The sequence below is a fragment of the Eschscholzia californica genome, unplaced genomic scaffold, assembly GCF_041429995.1.
Source record: "Eschscholzia californica isolate CP2 unplaced genomic scaffold, dmEscCali1.0.p SCAF_5, whole genome shotgun sequence".
Classification (NCBI taxonomy): Eukaryota; Viridiplantae; Streptophyta; class Magnoliopsida; order Ranunculales; family Papaveraceae; genus Eschscholzia; species Eschscholzia californica.
In genome coordinates this window covers 3,038,777-3,065,284 of record NW_028238472.1, presented here as the reverse complement: position 1 = coordinate 3,065,284, position 26,508 = coordinate 3,038,777, and the positions used below count along the sequence as shown (strand labels likewise).

The following is a 26,508-nucleotide window of genomic DNA, read 5'->3' as shown; positions in this document are numbered from 1 at the left end:
ACACATTTGAGTAGTGCTTTCAGAAAGTCATACATGTAAACAAAGAGGGAAGTCTAAATTGATCCGAGTCAGATTCAGATTGTTTGTTATAGTCTAACTAGTGCAAATGGCTAATTTGGATATATTTGATTCATACGAGCCAATTCAGACAAAAGATAGAAGAAAAACCACATTAGTTCTTTTTATGACATGTTATATCCAAATTTGTTTTTTTTTTTTTTGCATCCCTAGGGATCGACTAAACTGCAAAAAACATTTCCAGTCACAAATTGCAATATGATTTAATTACCACAATACCAGTTTGTGCTTTTTGTGGGACTAACAGAAATCCCCTTCAAGGAGTAGCAATGATACAGAAGATCCCAATATAATTTAATTTGAGCCTAATAAGTTACTCCTTTGATCTTTAAACAAACTTTCTCAACATTTATTCATGAGTCCCTTTCGTCGGCAGAGGGTTTGTCAAGTAGGAGGCGTCTTTATAGCTAGCATATAATGGAAGATCAAGGGCTTCTTCCGCAATTCTCTTATCCTCGTGAATCTTCGCTATCAGACTCTCTAGCGTTGAGAAATTTGCCTGTGCAGTCAAACCAATAACACGACGATAAGTATCCTAAAATCTAGATAACACAAATGGGCAAGAATAGGTGCTTGATGTTGTTTCATCACTCTACCTCCGGTCGTATATAACCAATAATGGCAAGACGTAATTCCTCGCCGTAGAAATCTTCATCGAAATCATGAAGTAGCCATGGTTCCTGCAATGAATTGTGTAGTTTAAGATCCAACAAGGAGAATAGAAATACGGTCGGAAAATTTATTTTTCACTTACGATTGTCTTCTCAGTGTTATTGAAATATGGGTTCCAACCAATACTCATGACCATCTTGTAGATACCTCGTGTCGATAATCCAGCCCAACCAAAATATACCCCTGATGGATATTCGGGAAGGGCGTCTGAGTAGCTCTCTGTAGATAAATTTGCTGAAAGAAAGACGTAAAAAGCAAAGAGACATCGGTTTCACATAACAAAATCAATGTACTCTCTCTCTCCCCTCTTTTTTCTTAAAGCGATATTCAACAGGCTGGTCATGAAAGGAAGGGCATTGAAAAGGAAGGGAATTTCATTACTAGAACCATAAACCAGGCGCGTGCAACATCTAGTAAACCCAAGAACAATAATGATTCAAAATTGCAATAATGGAGCTATCAATGAATTTTCACATACCTGTAGGTATTCCAAGAACTTTTGAGCCACGGCCATAACCTTTAATAACGGGGCCTCCAATATACCATGGTTCGATTGGCAAAGTATCTTTTATCCCTGTAAGATAAATTCGAATTTTGCAATCATGGTACTATAAGCGAACATACTCGGAATAAAGAAAAGTATGAGTTTATTAATATTAAAGATAGTCAGAGTTTCGATTTTTACAGTCTTGAAATGGAGGAAGGCCCCACTTTTCAGGTCGAAGATCAAGCAGAGAGTTGATAACCTCATCGGCTGAAGTATAAAGATGATTTTGTTTAGGAAAAGATGGTACAGCAACTACCTCCATCCCTGCAGCCTTAGCACCTGTAACACCAGGTCTGGTGCACATTGAAGCAATGGCATTATGTATCAGTGGTAGCTAGATTCTTATGTATACGTACAAGTGTTTGTGTGTGTGTGTGTGTATATATATATATATTGAGAAATGTGAGATCGCTTACAAAGAGTCTTCGATAACAAGGCAGCTGGAAGGCTCAGCATTCAATATCTTGGATGCCTCAAGGAATCTTAAACAAAAAAAAGTCGAAAATTAGATCCTCGTTATCATTTCCATCTACGACAAAATGAGAAATGTTATACAACTTGTTTTGGCATCTCACATTTCAGGAGAAGGCTTCCCTTTTCTCACTTCGTCTCCTGCTATGATAGCAGAAAAGGATTCTTTCCAACCTAAAGAGAAATTCAGAACCAGCAAAAACGATCAAACATGAAAAATTTATTTTAAGGTCCCAGGTGTATCTGAGTTCGGTTGCCAATAAAATAGTCTCTTGCTCTTATGCAAATGAGAGATGTAAAAGACTTCGACAAACCAAACCTTGGTGGTAAGATATCTTCTTTTCTATGCTTGCCCTTGGAGAGTTAGAAGCCAGTGCCATCGGAACTCCATGTTTATTGAAATGTTTGATTAACCGGTTGGCACCTGGAAGAGCTTTGATATTTGCCCATCTAGAACAGCAGAACACACAATAATTCTCGTTAGTGAAGTTCAAAAATAGTGAAGGTTTAATAGCTAGAAATGAATGGTAAAGTAGAAAGTCCAACGACAATAAAGGGTTATTTTTCTCCTTGAAAAGGGAATATCTCATATTATTACCTTTCGGAGAACATTGGGTTAATTTCAGAAATAAATTCATCTGTAGAGCAAGGGAGCTCATAATCCTCTACAATAACCTTTGCTGCTTCCAAAGGTGTTTTTCCGGCAATTTGATGAGCAACTTTTCCATCCCATTGTTTTCCATACTTTCTGAGAATAACTTTCAAGACTTCACTTACAATGCCATCTATTATCAAATTTCACGCACCTTAGACCATAAATAGGAGAGAATAGGGACGGACAGAAGATGTGAAACCAGAGTACAAATTAAAGAAATCATATAATTGCGGAAAATATTTTAGATGAACATAATGAAAAGGAGCGAGGAGGAAGAGGGGGACTACAAGATACCGAATGATTTAAACTTTAAAGAAAAGCAAAAGGTTGATTGGGACATTACAAACAATCCTACCTTTTTATGTCAAAGGACAATTCCACACCCATTTTTTTTTTGACATGCTTATATACTTTTCTACGACAAGTTAAGCGAATCCATAGCACTTGCATACTTGTAGTAATACTATACTACTTTAGCACCCGTCCTCTTTAATTTAGCCCCTCTTTAATATTCTACAAAATATTACATAGCAGTGGATTCAATTAACTAGTATATTGTGTACAATATAACTAGATAGTCATATTCATGTCGGATGCTAACTCACATATAGCTCAATAACGTGAACCCCCACCCTAACCCTCCCCAATCCACCTCATACAGCTGCACCAACTTTAGACTGCTCCCCTATAATTATCCTCTCTGACAACCTTGCCTGATTATGCCTTGAGCATATGACATTTTATGTGATTTTGTCTCACAAAAGCATAGTAAAATGCTGTGTAATATGGACAGTAATATGGTACAAGGTATCTCACACTGAATAAGAAGCCGGACGTGTCAACCGGAGAAATCTTCTAAGGTTGAGCATGTGTTTGACTGCTTGGTATTATATACGAGGGACGATAACCTAGAATAACCCGGTCCTAACTTCTAACGCGACTATGTGCAAGTTAGAAACCAACCTGTGTTGAGAAGAGTCCCATCCAAATCGAGAATGACAGTAGACAACAACTTCCTCATTGAATTTTCAAATGAAGTCTTGAAAGATGATCAAAGAAAGTTATCTTTCAACTCACAAATACATCTGAAAAATAATTGATCAATAAAAGATTGAAAATGATTAATACAAGCTAAATTAATTATATGGGAAGTCATAAACGATACACATTTATAACTTGATAAATCACAGGAATTAAAATGGATTAATGGGTAAATCAAATTGAGTTACTATCAATATACAATGTGAAATATATGAATGATCTTTTGAGTTCAAAAACTTCATTAAAATGAACCCATTTTTATTGGAGTAATTGGGTAAGCAAAACCCCAATCAAATCGAAGAATCGATCACTCACTTAAAATTTTGGTAATAATTCATCGAACAAGCTAACACATGGGATTTAGTTGTACTAAACCCTAGAAAATTAAGAATACTCAAATTCCTGAGAAAAATGAATGTGGGAATTCAAGGGCGAAGCCAGGATTTGAAACTGTACAGGACTAGCCTAAAATTTCTATAAACCAAATTTCTTCTTAGGGTAAATATATATTCACCGAAAGTAATATGTAATGGAAAAAAATTCAAAATTCCTACTCTCAAAAGTTACAAAAAATTCAAAATTCAAAACTAGGTATCCAAAATCAACAAAGTTTTATAAATTGGGGGGCAGCCAATACAGACTATTGGAATGAACCCTAAATGACAATTGCCCAAATTGAAATTCTCTAGTATTAGGGGATTTTGCTTCGCCCAATTCCTTCCCCTATCATTCAGGAAATCAAATTTTATTTTGTTCCATGAGACAAAAACACTTAAATAGAAAAGTATAAGAACAAATTGTACACAATTAATAGGGCAAAATGAAAATTATAGGTATAATAATGGTTAAAGAACCCTAGATTTATCACTTTGTGGACCTTTGACAGTAGATAATCCCTTGATTAGTTGATTGCTTGACTTTGTTTATGAAGAACCCTAGATTTATCACTTTGACTCTTCAATCTATACAAGTATTAGAGAGAGAGAGAAAGAGAAGAAGCTTCCGGTCAGTGTGATGAGAAAGCATTAATGGAGATTGGTCCTCTCACCATTTAATTCGTACTTAGCCCCCATATTCTGACCAACTTCCTATTTTAGTCCTAATATATTTTTTTGACATTTTTTTTTAAAACCAAGCGAAACCATGTTTCATTCATAAGTGATACAATCACAGTGTTACATGGATGATAATTCTTATTTCTCTGAGAACTACATGAGAGTTACATACCTTCAAATGTAAAGTGTTTCATGAAGGGAGAAAAATTTACTAGACACAGACTCGATTAAATGACCCTAAAGGTCGAAAAATGAAAGGATCCTTAAGATCAAGATGAAAAGACCCTAAAGATCAACAAAAACATAATTAAGACTAAAAATACCACAGCCGTGTGAACCACCACCGCCATTACCAGGAAGTCGCCGCCGTCACTGAAGAACCGTCAATTTTATGGTACTAATTAGATGTAGGTATAAGTAGATACTTCAATTAATGCTAATCCGATGAAGAGAGTACTTTGTCCATTTCAGTCGTGTGATTTTATACTTATAATCCAGATCTTCGTTGTTGTTCTTGTATCGAATCAGATCCGAAGACCATAGTCTCCTACTTTGATTTCACTTCTGTAAGGTGAATGAGTTTGCGTTTCGGAAATTGGAACCATCGTCGTTGGATCGATCTCCTTAGAGACTGCAGCTTTATCTTCCATTTCAACTTCATTCATCAAATCAATTTCATCAAGAATCGGTGGTGTATGCTTTACGAACATTGGGTCAGATAAACTTGTATCATCCTTGTATTCATCTACATCAATGAATATATATTCTTCCAACGATGCTTTCGAACTCGAATTTGATTGATTTTGATTTGGTTTCTTTGTTCTTCTGGATAATGGAGCTACTTCTCAAAGAGAGGAAGTGACTACTAATAATACCTACAACCTAAAACCTAATCTGATTAAAAGAACATCATCCCAGGGGATTCCGACGAAGGAAGCTCCTTCGCCGGTAAGGGGGACAAAAACCGCTTTACCGGAGTCAGTTAGAGAGAGAGAGAGAGAGAGAGGAGTTTTGAGTTAATCCTTTATAAAAAGTTGACGCCAACTTCATGGCATTTTTTGACATTTCAATCACTTCACTAATAAGTTATTTGTTAATTTTGAGTATTTATTTTATCTTCGTGTTTCTACCCTTAATCCTTCCAAATTCTCTCTCCACTTTATTTTGTAACTTTTCGGAATTTTTTTGTCAAAATTCTCTATAAATTTCTTATTTTGGTGAAAAATATTACTCAATTGTTTCTAGTCTTTTGTTTCGTACGTATTTTCTTAATTTACAACTACTTGCAATAATTTGTCAAAGGTTTACAACTGTCTGCAAAGAAGTTGCACAAAATGTTGGTTTTTAACCAAAAAAAGACAACTTGTCTTTTTAAGTTAAGAAAAGCTTAAAATTGGACTTTCAACCCAATTCCCCGAGAGGTAAAAGTAAACAGGGTTTTAGAGCATCTCCAAGCAACACTCAACAAAAACTTAATTAATCCAATGTGTCAAGTATGAATTAGAATTCTCTTTCTTAGATGACACTATTGAGATACTCAATTCAAAATACTTCTCCAATGCAACACTCAAAAAACTCAACATTTACTTTAGATTTACTCTTGGTTTTTATTTTAATGTATAAAATGATGATGTGGGTCAATTGAGATACTCAGATCTTTAGAGTATCTGATGTATATTGTTGCGGAAGTGTAAAAGTAATGGAATCCACCATTAAAACTGTGATCAACTAATTAAATAAACCGATAAAATAATAATAAACGACATAACGGTAAACTTAATAATAAACTTGATTGATAATTCTTCAAAGATCTGAGTAATAATGATAACCTAGACTTCCTTTTATAAGAAGACACTTCTAGATAGACTCAAACAAGGATTCCTGTATATCAAAGATACTCAAACATAGAACTTTCTAAACCTAGACTTAGTAGGAAATATTCAAACATGGAAACTCTCAAATATAATCCTAATGACTCGATCGTGAGGCCCAATGGCGTGATTGCGAGGCCCATGATGAAGGCCTTCGTCAGTATCTCAACATTTAATGTAGCCAGGTCATATTGAGATTCAAGTAGAGTGTTGCATTAGAGAGTGTTTTTTTTTTGTTAAAAACTCAAGTAATCCTATTCCAAGGTGTCAATTTGAGTTTTTAAGTTTGAGTGTTGCATTGGAGATGCTCTTAGGCGGCCAAAAGGAATGTTGTATAGATTTTCATATTGCATAGGGGCAGAAATATCGAAGGACCATTTATGTTTGAGCTCAATAGACGGTCTTCAATCTCCATCTTCATAATCTTCACTTTACTACCACCACCAACCACATCACCACAACCAAATGTAATGAGGGCAGACCACACCACCAACTGCTCTCTTGATTATGATGATGATGGTCGTCCAGAGGTGGTTGGACTTGGCCGTGATGATGGTGAAGAACAAAAAAAAGAAAAAAGAGGCAAAAAAACAAATGATCTACCATTCCGTCTGTGCGACGAGTGCTTTTCCTTAATCTGTGCCATTCATTAGGAATGAACCACCTAGATTTGATCTATGCTTCAAGAAGCGAAGTCCACATCACCTTGTGAGTCAGACTGAGGGAACTTTGCACTATTATAAATTCGATTTTCTCCATGGAAGAGGTGAAAGCCCAATAAGATGATACGCGTATTCGATCAAATTTCAACCAGTCTTCTTAAAGTTTTTATTACTCCAAAATACAACCCTATTCATACAAATGAAAACCACCAAATACAAAAGGAAAAGAAATGAACCAACTCCCTCTCATTATCAAGTCTCTCTTACATTTCCTAAAAAAAAATGGTATCTTGTATGGAAATACAAAATGCATATACTTTTTCATGGCGGCTGTCCAGATCGATGACTATGGTTTTGAGAACATCCCTTGAGTTAGTGACGAGAAATCAAAATCACTCGCTGACCTAGATGAGCTGACAGGTGTCGAAGTTGATGTTGTTGAAGGCCTATTCACTCCACTAGCGACTGCCCCGTTGGTGCCGTTGGTGGGAGCAACTGTCCCCATGTTATACATGCTGCAAATGGAAAAACGTATGGAGGATGATTATTGGGAACACCGAAACATAGCAGGTAGATATATGCTAGCTCTAGCCAAACCAGGCTGGAGTAGTGACTGCTGGGTGACCAGACCACCCTTGCCCAAGCTCGAACTAATTATAGCGGGTCGGGCAGACCATATCCACCTTCGGTCATTTACGAGAGCTCGGCCTCCCAGGTTTTTTCCCACCCCCACACTAATGGCTTCTAAGTGGAGGTAATAAGTTGGAATACTTAGACCTCCCTCTTTGAGCTAGGCTGTCTGAAACGAATTTCAGCATAAAACGGTAAAAAAAAAAAAACTTTGATACGCTTGGGATGTTAGATACCTGTGAGCTGAGAAATTAACAGAGCTCCCTGGCGCCTGTGCTGGTCCTGCGTTCCCCATCTGGTACAGCACACGAGCAAATTTACAAAGTAGATGTACAAATAATATATATATTGAGAGAGAGAGAGAGAGAGAGAGAAAGTGAATTTGGCTAGAGCGACCAGCAAGCTGAGTTGGGACTTATTTGTGATCTCGACTAAATAGTTATCAGCTTCAATAAGAAATTACCTGCATTAGTTTCTGCAGATCATTAGGCCCACCCACTGGCATCCCCATTCCAGGAACTTGATAGCTGAGATTTGGCCAATTCTGGGGGATCATGCCACCAGCAACAGTATGACCACCATTTGAACCAGGTTGCAAATTATTGGCAGGAATTGGGATCCCGCCACCCGACTTAGCTGCAGCAGCCATTAAAAGAGACTGTTGGTGTGCCAACATTGCAACTTGTTGTTGATGAAGGGAAAATGGCGAAACCATATTTGACTGCAGGATGAGACAAATATAAAAGATATGAAATCATGAGCTTCCAATAATACAAACTGATCTCTGGAATTGTCCAAACTCCACATGGTTGCTTATGCAGTGTATTTTGTCAAAATTGACATAGCAAGTCACGTTCTCATCGTGTAGTCATATATATATATAAGGAAAAGAAGAGAACGTCAAAATGTCATGCAGTGTATTTAGCAGGGACTCTGTAAAGGAACACGTAAGATGAGAACTATATCATTATTAGAACACTAAGATCTGTTAGATCCTGGCCATAGTTAACTATTCATGATAACTAATAACTTAACCATTAAGTGCTACAAAAGTATAGCTGATTAGGACCAGTCAATGGTTGGCAAACAAGATTTTTTGTGGATTGGGCGAGTAAACAATGTCTGAAAGTTCATGAAACAAAACGACTTGAAGTACCTTCTCAAACAAGCTCATAATATCCCCTTTCACATCTTTCTGGGGTTTTGCTGGAGGTGTCATAATAGAAGGGGTATCTTTAAATAAATCTTCAATTCCTGTTGTCGCCTGACTCTTAGTTTCAACCGGCTTAGCAGGACCACTTTTTTCTGATGGAGTAGCTGATTCCGCAGCTGCAAGTTTTCAAAGTTCAAAGTCATCGGCATGGTAGAGAACTCGTTGACAAGAAAACTCTTTAGCAAGTGTCAGTAAAAAGGTAACAGAAAGAGAAACCATTGCCAATTGTTGAAGGTGAAAAACATACACTGAAATCCTGCCCATGAATTATCATCATGAGAAGATGCATCTGAGCCATTTTCACTAGGTCCATCCATGGATAACATGTTGAAAAGATCAGTAGCAAAATCAACTTTCGGTGGTGATGCAACTGGTGCAGCAGTTGTTGCCTGTGGTCTTGACTCTGTCTGTTCTGGTTTCTGCACAACTGGTGCTTGTTTAGGTGCAGCAGAGATCTATGTAGCAAGTCAAATAATGAAATAAGTTAGTAACTTCATAGTAAAATCCAAATTAGAACATTAAACAGGTAAGCAAATAAAATGCTACTTGCATGACCGGGGCGAAAGTGTTTCAGATGATCGTATAACAGTCAAGCGCATTTATACAAAACACATACTTAAGACGCGTGCATTTCAGAGGAGTGCATGCGCTAAGTAATTACCAGCTTCCTAAGTAACTTCAGAGATACCTTGATCAGTAATTATTTCATTTGCGCATAATGGCTTATTAAAAAAAATGGACATCACAAAAAATAATAGAAGCAGCACTCTGTAAACTACCATTATCACTGTTTTATATCCTGAACTTACGCATAACTTCAAACCTGTAATTCTTTTGTCTTAGTCGATCAACTGGATGGGCCAAATAGATTACAGTGTCAGCCTTCTATGCAGATCTTTCACTACAGTATGGCGGTCTGCTTTATATAAATAACTTGGACTTTTAATCGTTTAAAAAAATTATCATCTCGGGAAGCCTAACTAATATCCCATTGGCTCAATAGTCTTCTTCGTGAGCACATAGTTGAACAAATGAACAAAACCAGATGAGTATTTAGTGCTTTTGACTTTAGACTCACACCCAGATAGTTATATCTTCGGAAAGATCACCTGAGATTTGAAATCATTGGGATATTGCAAATCCACATGTGGACCTAAAACTCTCATCCACTGACTCAGCAGTTTCAGAGAATTTGGATACCAAATCCTACATAAGCATCTTAGTAGTCACACAATTCGCATGCCGGTGCTTTAGGATCATGTTTTCTGCTTACAAAATTTTCAGTTCCATAAAACTGTTGTTGTTCACTATAAAACCGAAGAAAATCGAGAACTTTCCCTTCTAGTCGGACTAATAATAGAATGAAAGTACAGCATGAGCCAAAAGTAAGAAATAACAAAACATAGATAAAAGGATAGGAGGAATGCAAGTCACAGTGGTCCACCGCTCTTTCATATTAATAATCAACTCGATCAGGAATTTTACCAAATAAAAGAACGAACAATTTTGTAAAACAAGAAATGATCATAACAATTTAAAGTTTACCGTTCATCAAAAAAAAAATTAAGTTTACCTGAACAGTAACCTTAGGAGCTGGAGGACTGCTGATTCTTGTAGCAGGAATATTCACTCTAGCAGTAGGAACACTGTTTCTAGTAGCAGGGGTGGTGTTCCTTCGTTCTTCATATGAACTTTCTGCACTATTTGTGTAGCCATGTTCACTTCTATCCCCAGGCCTCTGCCTGTAAGAAGCTTTCTCTTCCCGCACTTCTGAAGGCGACTTTGATTTTCCATCCCTAGGAACCCATCTTTTATCTTCATACCTAACAAATATAACTAGGATTAGTTAGTAATAGAATAAAATAATAAATGACCTATGGCGAGAAACGAAATAAAGAGTCATAAAAATGTATATGTAAAGATACTAAAAGTATTTGGTGGTAAACATTCTACAAAATTATACTTGGCACGAATGAAGTTCTCAATCCCAACTCTGTCGTAATTAGGGGGCAGCTCTGCTTCCCAGTAACTGTTTGACTTCTCGTTTCCCATTGCTGCACAACAACCACAAACATGGAATTATGACGAGCCATATCAACTCATTACTCAAAGTAATATATAACGATCAAAATTCTTACATTGAATGAACGCAACCTGCTCTGGAAGCCATGTATCTAGTGTTGCAGATCTCACCTGTAACATGTTACACGTACAAATAAGAAAGGGATATATTGCTTAAAACAACTAGTACCAATTGAACCACAAAATATTATTCAAAGGATACAAGAACGGGAAAAAGATCTGTATATATAAAGAAGGTCAATGACAACTATTGATACAAAATCGACCAAACAAACTTCCATTAGAAAACTTAGTATGAATAATTAGTATAGGGTTCAAAAACTTAGTATGAATAATTGAGTGAGAAATAGGTCATAAGCTTAAAGAAAAAGAGAAACTATTGCAAGGCTCTACAGCTTCTCTGGACATGCAGATACTTGGCATGACATAATAGGTGCAACCCACACGTATGGATATAGAGATAAAAGTAGAAGAACATGAGCCTAAGCTGCTTAACAGGTGGCCTAAAACGATATTAAGCGATGCTCACTTTGACAAGGAAAAATACAACCTCGAGACAACACCAAGGCATAAGCCTCGTCTAGGCTGAAAGTCTAATAATAGAATTTTTTGCAGACCTTGAGAACTCTTTATTTTTATAGTTTATTTCTTTGAATAGCTTTACGGTGTTCAAATGCAATAACGCGTCGACACAATATTTAGGCAATAGCATTAATGCGTAAAGCGACAAATTGTAGGTTTTCACATATAGCACAGACAGTGATCATTACATGTCATAAATGAACTTCCTATTACAAACGTATCAGATTTCCACTTTTCTGCTTTACTGCTTCCTTTCCGTACAAGCAGCTGAGCTTAACTTTGTTATAATTTAATTAATATGCCAAAAATTTAAGATGCTAGTCTCTTGAAGCAAAACTTTTTTACAAGATGACGTAATCAGGCGGATCATTTCTCATTTTAGACAAGTATAGTTTTCATACAAGTATTTTAAAACCACTTAATAAAACATATATGCATGTATATAGAACAGATTTATTCATCCAGCTGGGATTTTAAGTAATCTCGGCTATTTATGCATCATTTAGCAGGTTAACCGCATAAATCAATCGTTCTTTTGAAAAGTATATATCATGCAATTAAAAGAAGTTAACCATGTCTGTAACTTTCACTGAATGTATCACCTTGGAAATGTGCACCCCAAGGCTTCTATGAATTCCAGAACACTGCATGCATATAAAGATACCCAGGTTCACGCTAGCCCACCTTGGTCCTCTAGAAAAGAAATAGGTTCCATTAACATCAGAAAAACGCACATAATAACAAGCTGAATACTGTCATTTCCAACACGTTCATAAGATACTTCATATTATTGAGGCAGTGACCAAGTATTCCAGGTAAAACTTACTTGCTTTTACAGTCAGCACATTCCCTATTTTCGGCCAATTTAAGAAGCCCTTCCAATATCTGCATATGAACATAGCTTATGAGATCGAACGCATACAATAGACATATAAAGGGCGCAGTATCGCAGATTACCGAATTAAATAAGGGGAATCATAGAACTTCATAATGGTGCAGATAAGCATTGAGAATCAATGTGGTTTCTCCATCACGAAGCGTGGCAAGATTAATGCTAATTGGATAAAATACTATATAAAACTTAGAAGATCAAGAACCAGGTGAATCTATATACGGAATGAAGTCGCCAGCGATCTCAGTTTCAAGAAATTTTGATAGCCTCTAAATTAATGACAGTTTGATGGCCTCCAGCTAGCAACCTGACCTAATGATTCACATGCCAAAAAGCAGATAGAAACAATTTTTATAACGATCTGGATCCCTCTGCCAGATAAAAATCCTATTAAAGATCTACCCATCATAAAACCTATAAAAACCTAATCAAACAAACTATCATCAATCCCAAATCTTAATTCCCAAATTCAAATCCATTACGAATTGATTCCTTCAACAATAAAGAACCCACAATAGAAACCTTCAATAAGACTCTTAACATACAGATCAAACTTAAAAACAACCCATTTCAAATAAAGCCCTAATTCCTGAATAATACTAATCTGAGAATAATTGGAGGGGAGTTCAATTAGAAAAGATCAAACCTTTTTGTGCCTGGCATTGAGTTCTTTAGATACGTTCGCCTTTTCATTCATGGTGATAGTCAGAAATGTGAAGAAATTTGAAGAAGGGGAAATTGAGAGAGAGAAAGTCGAAGACGAAGATGACCCTCTCTCTCTCTCTCTCTAACTTTTCTTTTTTCTCTCTCTCTCTAGAGGTTAGATTTCGAGAAGACGAGAAAGGAAGCGTAAAAAATAGACTTCTACGAAAATACTAATGAATGAAAAAGCAGAGTAATTTGGAGGTAGGAAAAAATGTCCATGGCCCCATGTCACACAATTGCTAGAATGATGATGTGGCATGTCTTGATTGAACTATGTTTCGACAATAATTCGAGCACATAAGTGTGATTTAGTGGCCGACTTAAAATGTTAGAAAAGAATTACTCGTGGGTAGTCGGATTTTACCCAAACTTTCTCTCAGAAAGGACCGGGTGAAAAACGCGAGTAAAACCTAACTTATAAAACGCGAGATTTGACTCCATATGGCACCACAAAAAGGTTAGGAGGTTCAACTGGTTGAAAGTTGATGTCTATAGTAGAATTTGATTTAAATTTTCTCCAGTAACAGATATGGGCGAAATTTGATGGGTTTATTTGGCCCAGTGTAAGATGTGTGGTTTTGCGCAACGTAGCACCCAAAAATATTAGCAGGCTCGTGAATTCTGATGTAGACGGGTAGGAGGTGAGCAGCGGTCGGTTGTCGATCATTTAGAGTTAAGTTGAAGTCAAAAACCAATCAATGACAGTTTGTGCTAAATCACCGACCGAAACCAAGCCAATCAAACTGCCAACAGACTTTATTCGCCTCGATTTTATTTTACTCAACTGAGTTCAATTGGTCGGTCCAACTTAATTAACCAAATCAAACATAAAAAAAAATTAACGAAGAATGGAAGTTAAAATTTAAAACTATTAATTGTTTAAATACCTAAAAGAGTCTATTTCTTAGTTTACAATCCTTAGTGAGTAGTGATCAATTTCCTGCTTAATTTTATAGTATTATATAGTCTATATATAAATTATATACATGTGGATAAGTCGGTCGGTTCGGTTTAGGCGGTTTTAAAAATTCAAATCAAAACCAAAACAAATCAAAATGAGTCAGAACATCGTCTGGTTGTGTCCAAGAATCATGCAGTAAGGTCGGTTTGACCAATTGTTAGTCACCCCTATTGACAGCTTAATTTGACCCAAATTTCTTCCTCTTAATAAAGGGGTGAAATCTAATCATGATTTACGTCAAGTTTTGAACCAAAATTTTCCTTTTGCCTTGGGTATCTTATCATGGTTGGTTCTCATATTTGATTTTAGTATTACCGATAATGACCTGATTGAATGCATAGTTAATAATATACCGTGAAATCGAATTAATAAACACATAAATTGATAGAGAAAGATATTCTAGAACTTAGGTACTTATCATAAATTGACATACAAAAGATTTATTATTACACTACAAGATCTAGATAACCAAGAGATTAGATTCTCGTCGAAGTAAATCGCATAGGTAGAATTATGTTTTTAGAATAATGGAGTATCACACAGGTAGATTACATTGTTCTATATATGGCATAGAATTTTTGATTTTGAATTGGTGAGTATGGGAGATGGGAAATTGACAAATTTGTGACTATACTTGTTCTTATAAGGTTGTTGTGGGAATTTACTAGCAATATACTATAAAGTTTCAGCCTTGAGTGAGCAAACCACTGCCCACTGGCCAACAACCTTTAAAACTCAAAAGAATGATTGAAGTGATTAAAGGGTTGACCAATTACTCTTAATGATGACATTAGTAATTAGATTAATTAACATAAAACAAACAATACTTAGTTTATTACCACTTGCCATTGTTCTTGTGAACAGAACTACTCCAACTTTCATTGCCATTTGCCACCTAATGATTCGAATTTTGAACTTAACCTTTTTTAGATGGGGTAGGATTGACTTTTCTTAGCTACTGGTCAATATCATGCAACTACATGAATCCACTTGGGTGACACTACAAAAAATACTAAATGATAGAGTTATACTAATATTCAACAAATTAATATTCATGTCCACATACTTTTTAGGTTGAAACTTGTAAAAATTGGGTTAACATGAATATCAATCTGAGAGAACCAAGAAAGTTGAGAAATTAGATAAAACAAAATGAAAATCACCTGTTATTATCATTGATAAAATGCATATGAATGCATTGTGACATAGATTATAGAAAGAGTATTTCCACACCATCTATTTGTTAGTGTGTGCTTTAACAGAGAAAACATTATTGAATAAGAAGAGTATGTATTGCTTCACTTGCTGCTTTATTCATCAATCACTTAGATATTTATAGACAAGAAACTAACCCACTACTCCACTGACTAAGTCCACTTCCTAGTAATTCTGAAACTGAATTTGACTTTGTGAAACACTAACAAACTGCCTAAATAACAGGACCACTTATTCAACCTAACTAGCTAACTTAGACTTAGTAAAACATTAACAAAAAAAACCATAACAAAAAGACAACCACGTTAATTAAAGCTAATGAACTTCTAACACTCTCCCTTAAACTAATTGTTCTTTAACAATCAGTTTATCTTCGAGATTGAACATACTCCAAGGCATTCACGCAGCTTCACAAATGGAGCTAATTTCAGGGGCTTGGTTAATATATCAGCCACTTGATCTTCACTTCGACAATAAACTAAATCAATTGAACCATCTTGTGTGAGATCGCGGAGGAAATGATACCTCACATCAATATGTTTGCTTCTGCCGTGTAGAACTGGATTCTTCGAGAGTTTAATTGCCGAACTATTATCACAATAAATCATAATAGGCCCTTGCTGAAAACAATGCATCATTTCGAGTATCCTTCTCAACCATATAGCTTGGCATGCACATGAGGTTGCTGCTACAAATTCCGATTCAGTTGTGGATAAAGTAACAATTTGTTGCTTTTTTGAAGACCACGATACAACACCTGAACTCATTAGGAACACATTACCTGAAGTGCTTCGTCTTCCATCAATATCTCCAGCATAGTCACTATCGCTAAACCCGATAAGATTTGATCCTTCTCTTTTGTAGAAAACACCCAAGTCAATTGTACCTTTTAAGTAACGTAATATTCTTTTCAAAACAAGAAGATGATGTTCAGTTGGACATTCCATATACCTGCTCATGAAACTAACCGCATACATAATATCAGGCCTTGTTGCTGTTAAATACATAAGGCTGCCAACAATTTGCTTGAAATGAGTGTTATCAACTTTCTTTCCACCAGAATCCTTTGATAGCTTCAGTCCTTGTTCCATTGGAGTTCCTACTGAATTGCAATTCGCCATTTGAAACCTGTTTAGAATTTTCATAACATATTTCTGTTGTGTAATGAAGATTCCTGAAGGTGATTGTACTACTTCAATGCCCAAAAAGTAATGCATCAACCCCAAGTCAGTCATTTCAAATTCAACCATCATGGATTTTCTAAAATCATTAAACATCACCTGGTTATTGCCCGTGTAAATTAGATCATCTACGTACAGGCAAACAATCAATAATTTTCCAGCACTTTCTGACTTAACAAAGAGTGTGTGCTCATATGGACATTTTTTAAAGCCTTCTTTACAAAAATATGCCTCTATACGAATATACCAAGCTCTAGGTGCTTGTTTAAGTCCGTATAGAGCCTTTTTTAATTTGTAGACTTTGTTTTCACTTCCTTCTCGTACATAACCAGGAGGTTGGTCGATATATACCTGTTCACGTAACTCACCATGTAGAAAGGCTGACTTCACATCTAGTTGGAAGATAGGCCATGAGTTTTGAGCTGCAAATGACACTACTAGTCGGATAGTATCATGTCTTGCAACCGGAGCAAAAACTTCCTTGTACAAACTGCTGTTTGTACCCTTTTGCGACTAATCGAGCTTTGTGTTTGCTGATTTCCCCCTTTTCATTTAGCTTCGTTTTATAAATCCACTTCGCACCAATTGTTTTTTGGTCTTTAGGAAGATCAACAAGTTGCCATGTATCATTCTTTTCTATAGATTGTATTTCAACATCCATTGCATTTTTCCATTTTTTGTCTTTGATTGCTTCTTCAAACGATATAGGATCGCAATCTGCAAACAAAGCAAAATGGGCAGTTGTATCCTCGTCAGGTAATTCATCTCCACTTACATAGTCAGACATCCATGGCGGCCTTTGTGTTTGACGCTGAGTTCTTTGATTTGTTGAATTTGATGAACTGTTGACATCTAATGGCAGCACTTCTGTACTAGGTGGATCCACGTTCAATACTTGTTGCTGATCTTCTCCATTTTCAACTGTTTCTTCCTCAAAATATGTTGGAATTTGCTGATTTCCACTATCATTCCAGTTCCATGACGTTCCTTCATCAAATAGGACATCTCTACTAATAATTATCTTATTAGTCAAAGGATTGAGTAATCGATATGCTTTAGACTCTTCACTTGTACCAAGAAAGTTACATTTCAATCCTTTATCATCTAGTTTTCTTCTTGTTGCATCTGGAATGTGTGTGTAAGCTACACATCCGAAGATTTTGAAGTGACTAACCGTTGGTTTGTGTCCGCTCCAAGCTTTCTCAGGAGTCGCATTTTTAACAGCAAAAGTAGGAATCCTATTAAGTACGTGAACACTCCAATTGACTGCTTCGGGACAAAATATTTTAGGAACTCTTCTTGTTGCCAACATACTGCGTACCATATTCAGAATTGTGCGATTCTTCCTCTCCGAAACACAATTTTGCTGTGGTGAATATGATGTTGTCAATTGTCTACAAATACCATGCATTTGACAAAAATTAATAAACTCAGTAGAATTATATTCGCCGCCACGGTCTGAACGCAGAGTTCTGATTTCTCTCCCTGATTGCTTCTCAACTAAAGCTTTAAAGTTCTTAAATACAGCAAGAGCTTCTGACTTTTCTTGCAACAGGTACACCCAAGTTTTCCTACTATGATCATCTGTAAAAGTGATAAAATACCTCTTGTTGCTGTCTGAAGTTGGAGTGATTGGTCCACATATGTCTGAGTGAATTAGCTGAAGTGTTTCCGTGGCTCTCCAAGAACTTTTCTTCGGAAAGGGGTCACGATGTTGTTTGCCAACAACACATTCTTCACAAATATGTGAAGGACTGGTAATTTGAGGAAGACCAATTACCATATCCTTTGCTTGAAGAGTCTTCAACCCATTGAAGCCGAGATGACCATAGCGATAATGCCACAACCATGTTAAGTCTTGTACTTTCTCAACCATACATGCCTGAACGTCATCTTGTATATATAAAGGGAACAACCTGTTTGATGTCATGTAGACCTGGGCTATTAAGCCCTTCTCTGGGTGCTGAATTCTGCACTGACCTTTGGCGAAAGTAATTGTGTACTCCTTTTCTTGTAGTTGACCCACGCTGATGAGGTTAGACTTCAAGTCTGGAACATAGAAAACATCAACAAATTTTACACTATGATTTCTTACTTGAAATTTGATAATGCCTTTCCCCATGACAACAATTTTAGAATTGTTACCAAGTTTCACATAATCTTTATAAGACTCATCCAACTCAGAAAATAAATACTTATTACCACACATGTGATTGCTGCAGCCTGAATCTAAATACCACAAGTTTGATTTGGACTCTTCATTTTCATGGTATGCCATTAATACGATTTCTTCTTCTTTCTCTTCCTTTTCATGGTATGCCATTAATACGGTTTCTACTTCTTTCTCTTCCTTTTCATGGTATGCCATTAATACGGTTTCTTCTTTTTTCTCTTCCTTTTCTGCAAAATGTGCTTTCTCTTGTTTATTGTAATGCAAGTTAGCAAAACATTCTGACTTAAAATGACCATACCTATGACATCGATAACATTCAACGTTTGACTTATCAAACCTGCCCTCTGATTTGGATGAATGATGATTGTCTCGACCTTTACCTCTGCCAAAGGAATCTGTATGGTGGAAATCTCTACCTCGTCCTCTTCCTCGTCCTGTACCACGACCTCTATTATACCCTCTCCCTTTCACTTGACCAATATGGGTTGATGCCTTCAATGCGTGTTCTTCAGAGGGAGGTATTCCCATCCTTTGTTCATGTACCAATAATGAACTTTGTACTTCGTCAATTGATAGTTCATCGATATCATTCGACTCTTCAATTGAACATACAACATACGCAAATTTTAGTGTCATAGATCTAAGAATTTTCTCTATTATTGAGACGTCACTCAACTTATCACCGTGAATGCGCATCTGGTTTGCAATCGCTAATGTTCTAGAAAAATAATCATTAACTGACTCACCTTCCTTCATATGCAGAGTTTCAAATTCTTTGCGAAGAGTTTGAAGTTGTTGTCTTTTCACCCTTGTTGTACCTTGGTATTTCTTTTTCATGGAATCCCATATCTGTTTAGAAGTGTTTTTCTGCAGAATTGTTTCTAAGATGGAACGATCGATTGCTTGAAATAAATAGTTTTTAACCTTCAAGTCCTTTAATCTCTGATCATCTAGCTTCTTTGTTGAATTTCTGTCATCCGTTCCCCGTTTTCTGGTTCAACAATACCAGTTTCGACGAGGGTCCAATACTCCTTCGATCTCAAGAAGTTCTCCATTAGCATACTCCAATGATCGTAGTGACCATCGAAACGAGGTATCGCTGGTTGAACATAATTGTCGATTGCTCTGTCGGACGCCATAACTGCTTGCTGCTGCAATGAATAGATCTACTGCTTCTTTGGAGAATTTTTTCGAACAGATGATATGCTGGCTCTGGTACCACTGTTAGTGTGTGCTTTAACAGAGAAAACAGTATTGAATAAGTAGAGTATGTATTGCTTCACTTGCTGCTTTATTCATCAATCACTTAGATATTTATAGACAAGAAACTAACCCACTACTCCACTGACTAAGTCCACTTCCTAGTAATTCTGAAACTGAATTTGACTTTGTTAAACACTAACAAACTGCCTAAATAACAGGACCACTTATTCAACCTAACTAGCTAACTTAGACTTAATAAAACATTAACAAAAAAAACCATAACAAAAAGACTGCCACGTTAATTAAAGCTAATGAACTTCTAACACTATTGCTTATCTCCTTGTTTTAATCTCTACTTTTGAGAGATATATAGTTATTGGTACTTGATTGCAATTGACAAACAAACAATGAAAATAGCGAAAATGTAAATTGCACCTATTGATTAGTATTGAGACCAAAAGTTACAATTAAACAACATATGGAAATTAAAATAGTTGAAATCAGCCCTTATTCCACTGAATTCTTCACACTTGTTTACTATAATTGATGCGAATAGCAAAGAAAAAAGAGATGCACCTTTAAACTAATCTTAGGTGGATGCAACTTTGAGTGGGCAACTCTGTATGAAAGTGAAAGAGAAAATTAGAAATTAAAAAAGAAAAGTTTATAAAATTAAAACGGATTACTCAAAATTCATTCAATTTTATACGTGGGGTGAAATTAAATTTATCAACTGGTCACGAGTTCTTTCAACAAAAAAAAAATAACTGGTCACAAATTGGAGAAGACTAGGATAAAGTTAGGTCATTTGTGGAACACAAGTGAAAATATTATCATTTTTGGTGATGACTAAAAAATGAGGGACAGAAGTTGAAACGAAAAGAGGGTAGTTTAGTCAACAAAAATACCATTTAGTCAATCTGAAGAGCAATCGTTGACTTAGAGCATCTCCAATGCAAAACTCAATCTCTGAAACTCGGAGTGCCACATAGGATTTTCTGAGTTTTTCTTAAAAAAATCATCTCCAATGCAAAACTCAACTAAGATCTCAAAGATGATGTGTCGAGAGTGGAATAGAGATATCTCAAGAGGACACTCTATTTTCAGAGTGTCCTCTTGAGATATCTCTAATTGTCCAACTCATCAATATTTAAATTTCAACCAATAGAAATCAAGTCTTCGTATATTTCCAAAATAACTAATTACTTTTTTACAAAAATAACCATGACACGTAAGTAAAATAAAAGAGTTTAGAGTGTTGCATTGGAGACATACAAGAATTGAGAATCTCTATTTTTGACACCTATGAGTGAGAATCTCAATTGGAACTTGACAAATATGACGAATAGAGATTTTTTTGAGTTTTGCATTGGAGATGCTCTTACGAAGATTGCCGACTTGTAATGGGAGATCCAAATAATACTACCATTCGATCATAATCACGATGGGTATAGAGAACAGAGGGGAGTTGATCTCCTTGGAACTTGTAATGGGTGGTATAGATATGAATCTCATAAATGTCCTAATCACCTGCCAAACCCTAGCTAGATTCCTTACCTACTGTCTAATCATAGGGTATTACCCTACCAACAATGAATGGTACAACTACTCCTACCATATACTCGATCTTGCCAAAAAAAAAAAAAAAAAAATGTCTGTTCGATTTACTTGCATGCTAGAAGAGGTTACAAGTTAAAGATCTACTTTACTCTTAAACCATATGACATCAATATTTTATATTTTTTAATTTTTTTCTTCTTTAACGCGATAGTTTCTATCTTCTTCTTCTAAAATCTTTCAATCTCTAGACTAAACTAGTACTTTAAGTATACAATTCCTCTATTCTCCCAGCTTCGTTACTTATTTGAGTGTTGGTAGAAATTAGTTATTACTCGCCAAGTTTTAAGTACAATTGCAGTAGGTTTTTTAAGTCACAAATTCTTGTTGAAGTGTATTTTTTTGGTTGACCGAACCAAACCATAAACTTAATTGCTTGGATGTAATTAACCAGCAACCGAATTTTTCGGATTCGTCTGTGGATAAAGCTTACATATTCAGTTCCCGAACATTTTTCAGAGCTAAGTAGGATTGATAAATTAGGTCAAACTATTAAGATACTGCCATGCCTCGCCTCTACGGGTTTAGAGAACATGTTAATAAGTGACACAAGAAAGAGAGGAAAAATCAAAACATTGGATAACACTGGAAAATATTACTGCCCTGGCCCGATTAATTGTACTTTCGATTATTACTTATATCTAGAGAAAAGATTTACAACAAATATTTAATAAATATTCTATATTTACGAATAATTTTGTTTCTCCAGAAATGGAAGTTAATTAACTTTAATTTGTACCCAACGAATCATTCAGATATTTTCCTCTTGAGCAAGAAACCCAATTCGAGAAAACCTGTTTTCTTCCTATGAAACATAGATAACGGAAACCCATAAAATCAACAGAATATGAGAAAGAGATGACATGTCTCCAGTCCAATGGTTTACATCCTCTTTGGAGTCCCATATGTCACGATTTTGGGTGAGGTAGTTTATCTCCAAAACTTCCTGTGTTCTCGACAATAAAATGAGCGAAATAGTGTGGGTAACCTTTAAGGATCTTTATATGGCCTGCAAGACCATGCGCGCCTTGCATAAATAAAGTGCAATCACCAGGAATCTCATTCCACAAATGTGTTTGATGCACATGAATACACCGTGGATCATATTTCAAGAGGGATGTCATCTCTCATCAAAGGTTAGTAGACCTAAGAAGTGTACAAGTTAACGATATTTTTTTTTGAAATCATCAATTGAATAATCTACGAACAAAACTAATCATTTTCATGTAGCGAGCAAATTTTATCATCTTTACGATATTGAGACAATTTTTTGTTTAGCGAGAAACCCAATTCCACTAAACACATCTTCTTGCTAAGAGACAAAATCCTGTGAAATAGAAATTGAGCAAATGGGTGTTTGTTCAAGTGGTTTACATCTCTCATGTCACATAGGTCATGGATTTGAGCATGGGTAAAAGTGGTTTATTTCCAAGATGTATCTTGTGCAATTACAGACAACAAATGTGATTTAGTGTAAATGAATTTTAAGGTTCTTTATATGAGAGAACGTTGACGTGCAAGAATGGAGTGTGATTATCATGAATCTCATTCCTCGATCGTGTACATGGAATCACATTTCGAGGAGGAATCTTATTCTTCCTCAAGCGAGAATCTTGAACTTCAGGAGCGTGTGTGTTTGCAATTTTCTTTCTCTTAGAATCGCCAACGAAAAAAAACTATAGACAAAATAAATCTCTTCAAATCATATTCCTAACATATAAAAAAGTACAGTTAGATATGTGATTACCAGTATTACTTTCTCATTAGGAACAACCCTTTTCTCCTATGCAAAACATAACCCTTTTCTCATCGCCTGGTATTGTGGTTATGTGATATTTTTGGAAGACAAAAAAAGAGAAAGAGGAAGGTTGTGACGGATCACAAGTATGGGTGAGTAGTTCTTTAGATAATTTAAAGTTGGGTTGTCCCAAACCCCAAGTTTGATGTATTTGTGAACTGTGAAAAGTTGGATACATTGAAAACGACGATAAGCAACAAAGTTAGAGAGAGAAACTGCTGAAAAATAGTCTCTCTCTCTCTCTACATGTCTATGGCTAATGTCATGCACTCTAGCTAGCAAATCACCTCCCCAACTAGCTTCTTTGTCTTTCTCTCTGCCTAAATCATCTCATAATCGGTCTCCACGTTTTCTTCTCCCACCAGATCCCTTGGAGGAGATTCATTGATGTTGAGATTTTCTTTAATGGGTCTCTTTCCTTTTAAGGGATGATCAAGAGGGAGAAGGAAAAAAAAAGAGAAGATACGTTTTATCTGGCATACAAAACGAACGTTTCTGTGTTGAAATGAAAGATACCCACTTCTTCATTGATCTTGTTCATTCACCAATTTTTCATGTTTGTTTGTACTGAAAGTTGGTTTATAATGGGGTTTTGTTGATGGGTTTCTGTGGGTTTTCTATATAAACCTCATTGAGTCATTTCCCAAGTCTACAGAGAGAGAGAGAGAGAGAGAGAGAGAAAGAAAAATGGAGGGTGTTATTGTAGAGAGGGAGTCATTGTGTGATGCCATGTTTAGTGATGAAGAGTTGAAAGATATAAGTGGGTTGAAGAGAGGAAGTGATTTTATTGAGGTTACTTGTGGTTGTACTAGTCATAGATATGGTGATGCTGTTGGAAGACTTAGGGTTTTCAGTAATGGTGCTCTTCAAATCACTTGTGAATGCACCCCTGGTTGTCAAGAAGGTCAGTTTTCATCTCTTTCTCTCTCTTTAAGGTTTCTTTAGAAATATCCTTTGGTTGGTACTTATCATTTTTCTCCAAGATGCATGTCTATTTGATGCATTAGTACTTATGTGATAATAAGTGTTCAAAGTTAGAGATGATCAAAATATGATGTTTAGAACTTGTTTCATGGATTTTAAGATGTTCTTATTATGATTTCTTAAAATGGGTTTGTTTCCTTTTGTTTTGTATATGAATGTGTATGTCCATTTGTCTCAATGATGAAGTTAATCTTTTAACTTTATGAGATAACCAACACAGTTCTATTGTTTTAATTTTGATCTTGTTATGGTTTTCTCCTAACCTATTGGTTATATGTTGACTTAAAAAACTTCCCCTTTCTCTCTTCTTGATGTGAATGGTGGTGGTTGGGAGCCATGAACATTAGAAATCTGTTTCTAGATTTGTTTGAAGCAATACAATAGGGTTATTGCTTTAAAGTTTCCTTCTGAAGTTGCCTTGGCAATAGGCATTTCTAGGTAAATAATAGGACTATAGGAGTGTCCCTAACTCATTTCCTGTTGTTTTAGAGTTGTGGAGTTTGCAAACTTAATATGCAACAGAGTTACGACCGCCCGCATGTAGTAGGCTCATGACTCGTCACCCGTCCATTTGGTTTTGAGTTGGAAACTTCACCAACTAAAAATGGTAACATGGATAGAACTGCATGTAATAGGCCCAATGATTACATCTGCTCATGCCAACGAACAAAAAGAAACGTGTTCGTTTAAGTTTTTTTTCCGAGATAGAGATGCTTGCAGCAGTTGGGTGATGGCTTTTCGTCTGTTTCATTCCTATTCATTAGGTAAGTTTTGTCGTGTAGTTCAAGGTTTGACGTAACAGAGAGAACTATCCATGAACTTTAAGATTACAATTTGTTTGTTTAGGTGTCAACTACCCTTGGGTGGATGGGTTACCTATTTGTTTTCCACCCTCTAGGTCTTGGGTTCGAGATACAGATGCATATTATACGTTTCCAGAAAAAAAAAATAGTTTGTTTGTTTAGGATATATTGTATCTATCTTGTTTTCATGATTGGTTTGAGCATTTTTTCGAATTATCTACCCTTTTAGCTTTAGATAACAACAAGTTCGATATCTTGGAAGAATGAGTAGTACGAGCCTCTTTTAGTTCACTTTGAGATCATTATGTCTAGTGGCTTTCAACACGATTACTCCATGGATTAGAAGCGTAGATGAAGATAATGATTCTCTTCGATTCTATTTATCTCTTTTCTTTTCTTGATCAACTTTTTCTTTGGTGTTATGGTGATTCCGATACTAGATAAGTTGACACCTGCTGCTTTTGAGAAACATTCGGAGCGAGAAACTGCTCGGAAATGGAAGAACAATGTGTGGGTCATTGTTGAAGGAGAGAAAGTTCCTCTGGCAAAGACTGTTCTTCTCAAATACTACAATAAAGCGTTAAAAAGTTCTAATGGGTCTAACAGATTACATAGTGGACGACCTTGTCATCGGGATGAGTTCATTCAGTGTACTAGCTGCAACAAGGCCCGGAGATTCCGACTTAGGTCTAAAGAAGAATGCCGGGTTCATCATGATGCTTTGAATGACACTAACTGGAAATGCTCCGACATTTCATTTGACAAGTAAGTTCCTTCGGTTCTTCCTAAATCTTAATCAAACCGTCTAAAATAAGTTATACTATCCTTGAAAGTGGGCTATTCGGTATTTTTCTATCGGAAAACATATTGGTTTTGTACCTTATCATCATGAATCGATATTCTGTTCTTTGCCGAATAAAGATGTCAGTCATGATTTCCGAAATGATTGGTTAATTTGAGAGCCCGTCCTCTTTGTTCTTCTCGTATATATTGTACTTGATCTGACATCCGTTCCAATTTATTTTCGAATTAGGAATTAATTCTTCTTTCTTATTTTTCAGAATAACTTGTGATGATGAAGAAGAACGAGCTAGTCGTAAAGTTTACAGAGGTTGCTCTCGTTCTCAAACGTGTAAAGGATGTACTTCCTGTGTTTGCTTTGGCTGCAACATTTGCCGCTTCTCTGATTGCAGCTGCCAGACTTGCATCGATTTCACTAGGAATTCGAAAACCTAAATCTCAAAATGTCCATCATTTTCGAGGTCGGCGATTTTATGCTTCCTTATAGGCCATAGAGCTTCAATCATGCTTGGATTTCAGTTATCATTCGCTGTATATTTATTTGGAAAACAAATTGTTACTACGACTGTTTTTCTGTTATAACTAAAACTACTCCGATCTTCACTTCGGTAAACAA

General features: G+C 36.0%; 3 protein-coding genes across 3 annotated transcripts; 1 reads left to right on the top strand and 2 right to left on the bottom strand.

The window, feature by feature from the left end:
* Positions 1-255: 255 nt before the first annotated feature.
* On the bottom strand, positions 256-4,549 carry FMN/FHY (riboflavin kinase/FMN hydrolase). Its single transcript, XM_086641374.1, has 11 exons — positions 4,342-4,549; positions 3,387-3,508; positions 2,367-2,553; positions 2,088-2,218; positions 1,873-1,942; positions 1,714-1,779; positions 1,436-1,590; positions 1,229-1,324; positions 833-984; positions 675-758; positions 256-577 (listed from the first exon to the last, which is right to left on the bottom strand). Exons 2-11 carry the CDS (start codon positions 3,442-3,444, stop codon positions 428-430), a joined length of 1,149 nt encoding a protein of 382 aa, XP_086497500.1. The 5' UTR covers positions 3,445-3,508; positions 4,342-4,549; the 3' UTR covers positions 256-427.
* A 2,645-nt stretch (positions 4,550-7,194) lies between these two features.
* Positions 7,195-13,402, bottom strand: LOC147536260 (ADP-ribosylation factor GTPase-activating protein AGD5-like). The gene is made up of 11 exons (XM_086640409.1): positions 13,098-13,402; positions 12,386-12,444; positions 12,162-12,252; positions 11,034-11,088; positions 10,859-10,949; positions 10,469-10,718; positions 9,143-9,350; positions 8,839-9,011; positions 8,146-8,403; positions 7,919-7,977; positions 7,195-7,567 (listed from the first exon to the last, which is right to left on the bottom strand). The coding sequence occupies exons 1-11, from the start codon at positions 13,146-13,148 to the stop codon at positions 7,399-7,401; spliced, it is 1,464 nt and encodes a 487-aa protein (XP_086496535.1). The 5' UTR covers positions 13,149-13,402; the 3' UTR covers positions 7,195-7,398.
* Positions 13,403-22,602: 9,200 nt separating this feature from the next.
* LOC147536259 (protein ULTRAPETALA 2-like) lies at positions 22,603-26,508 on the top strand. The gene is made up of 3 exons (XM_086643802.1): positions 22,603-24,208; positions 25,532-25,856; positions 26,153-26,508. Exons 1-3 carry the CDS (start codon positions 23,992-23,994, stop codon positions 26,325-26,327), a joined length of 717 nt encoding a protein of 238 aa, XP_086499928.1. The 5' UTR covers positions 22,603-23,991; the 3' UTR covers positions 26,328-26,508.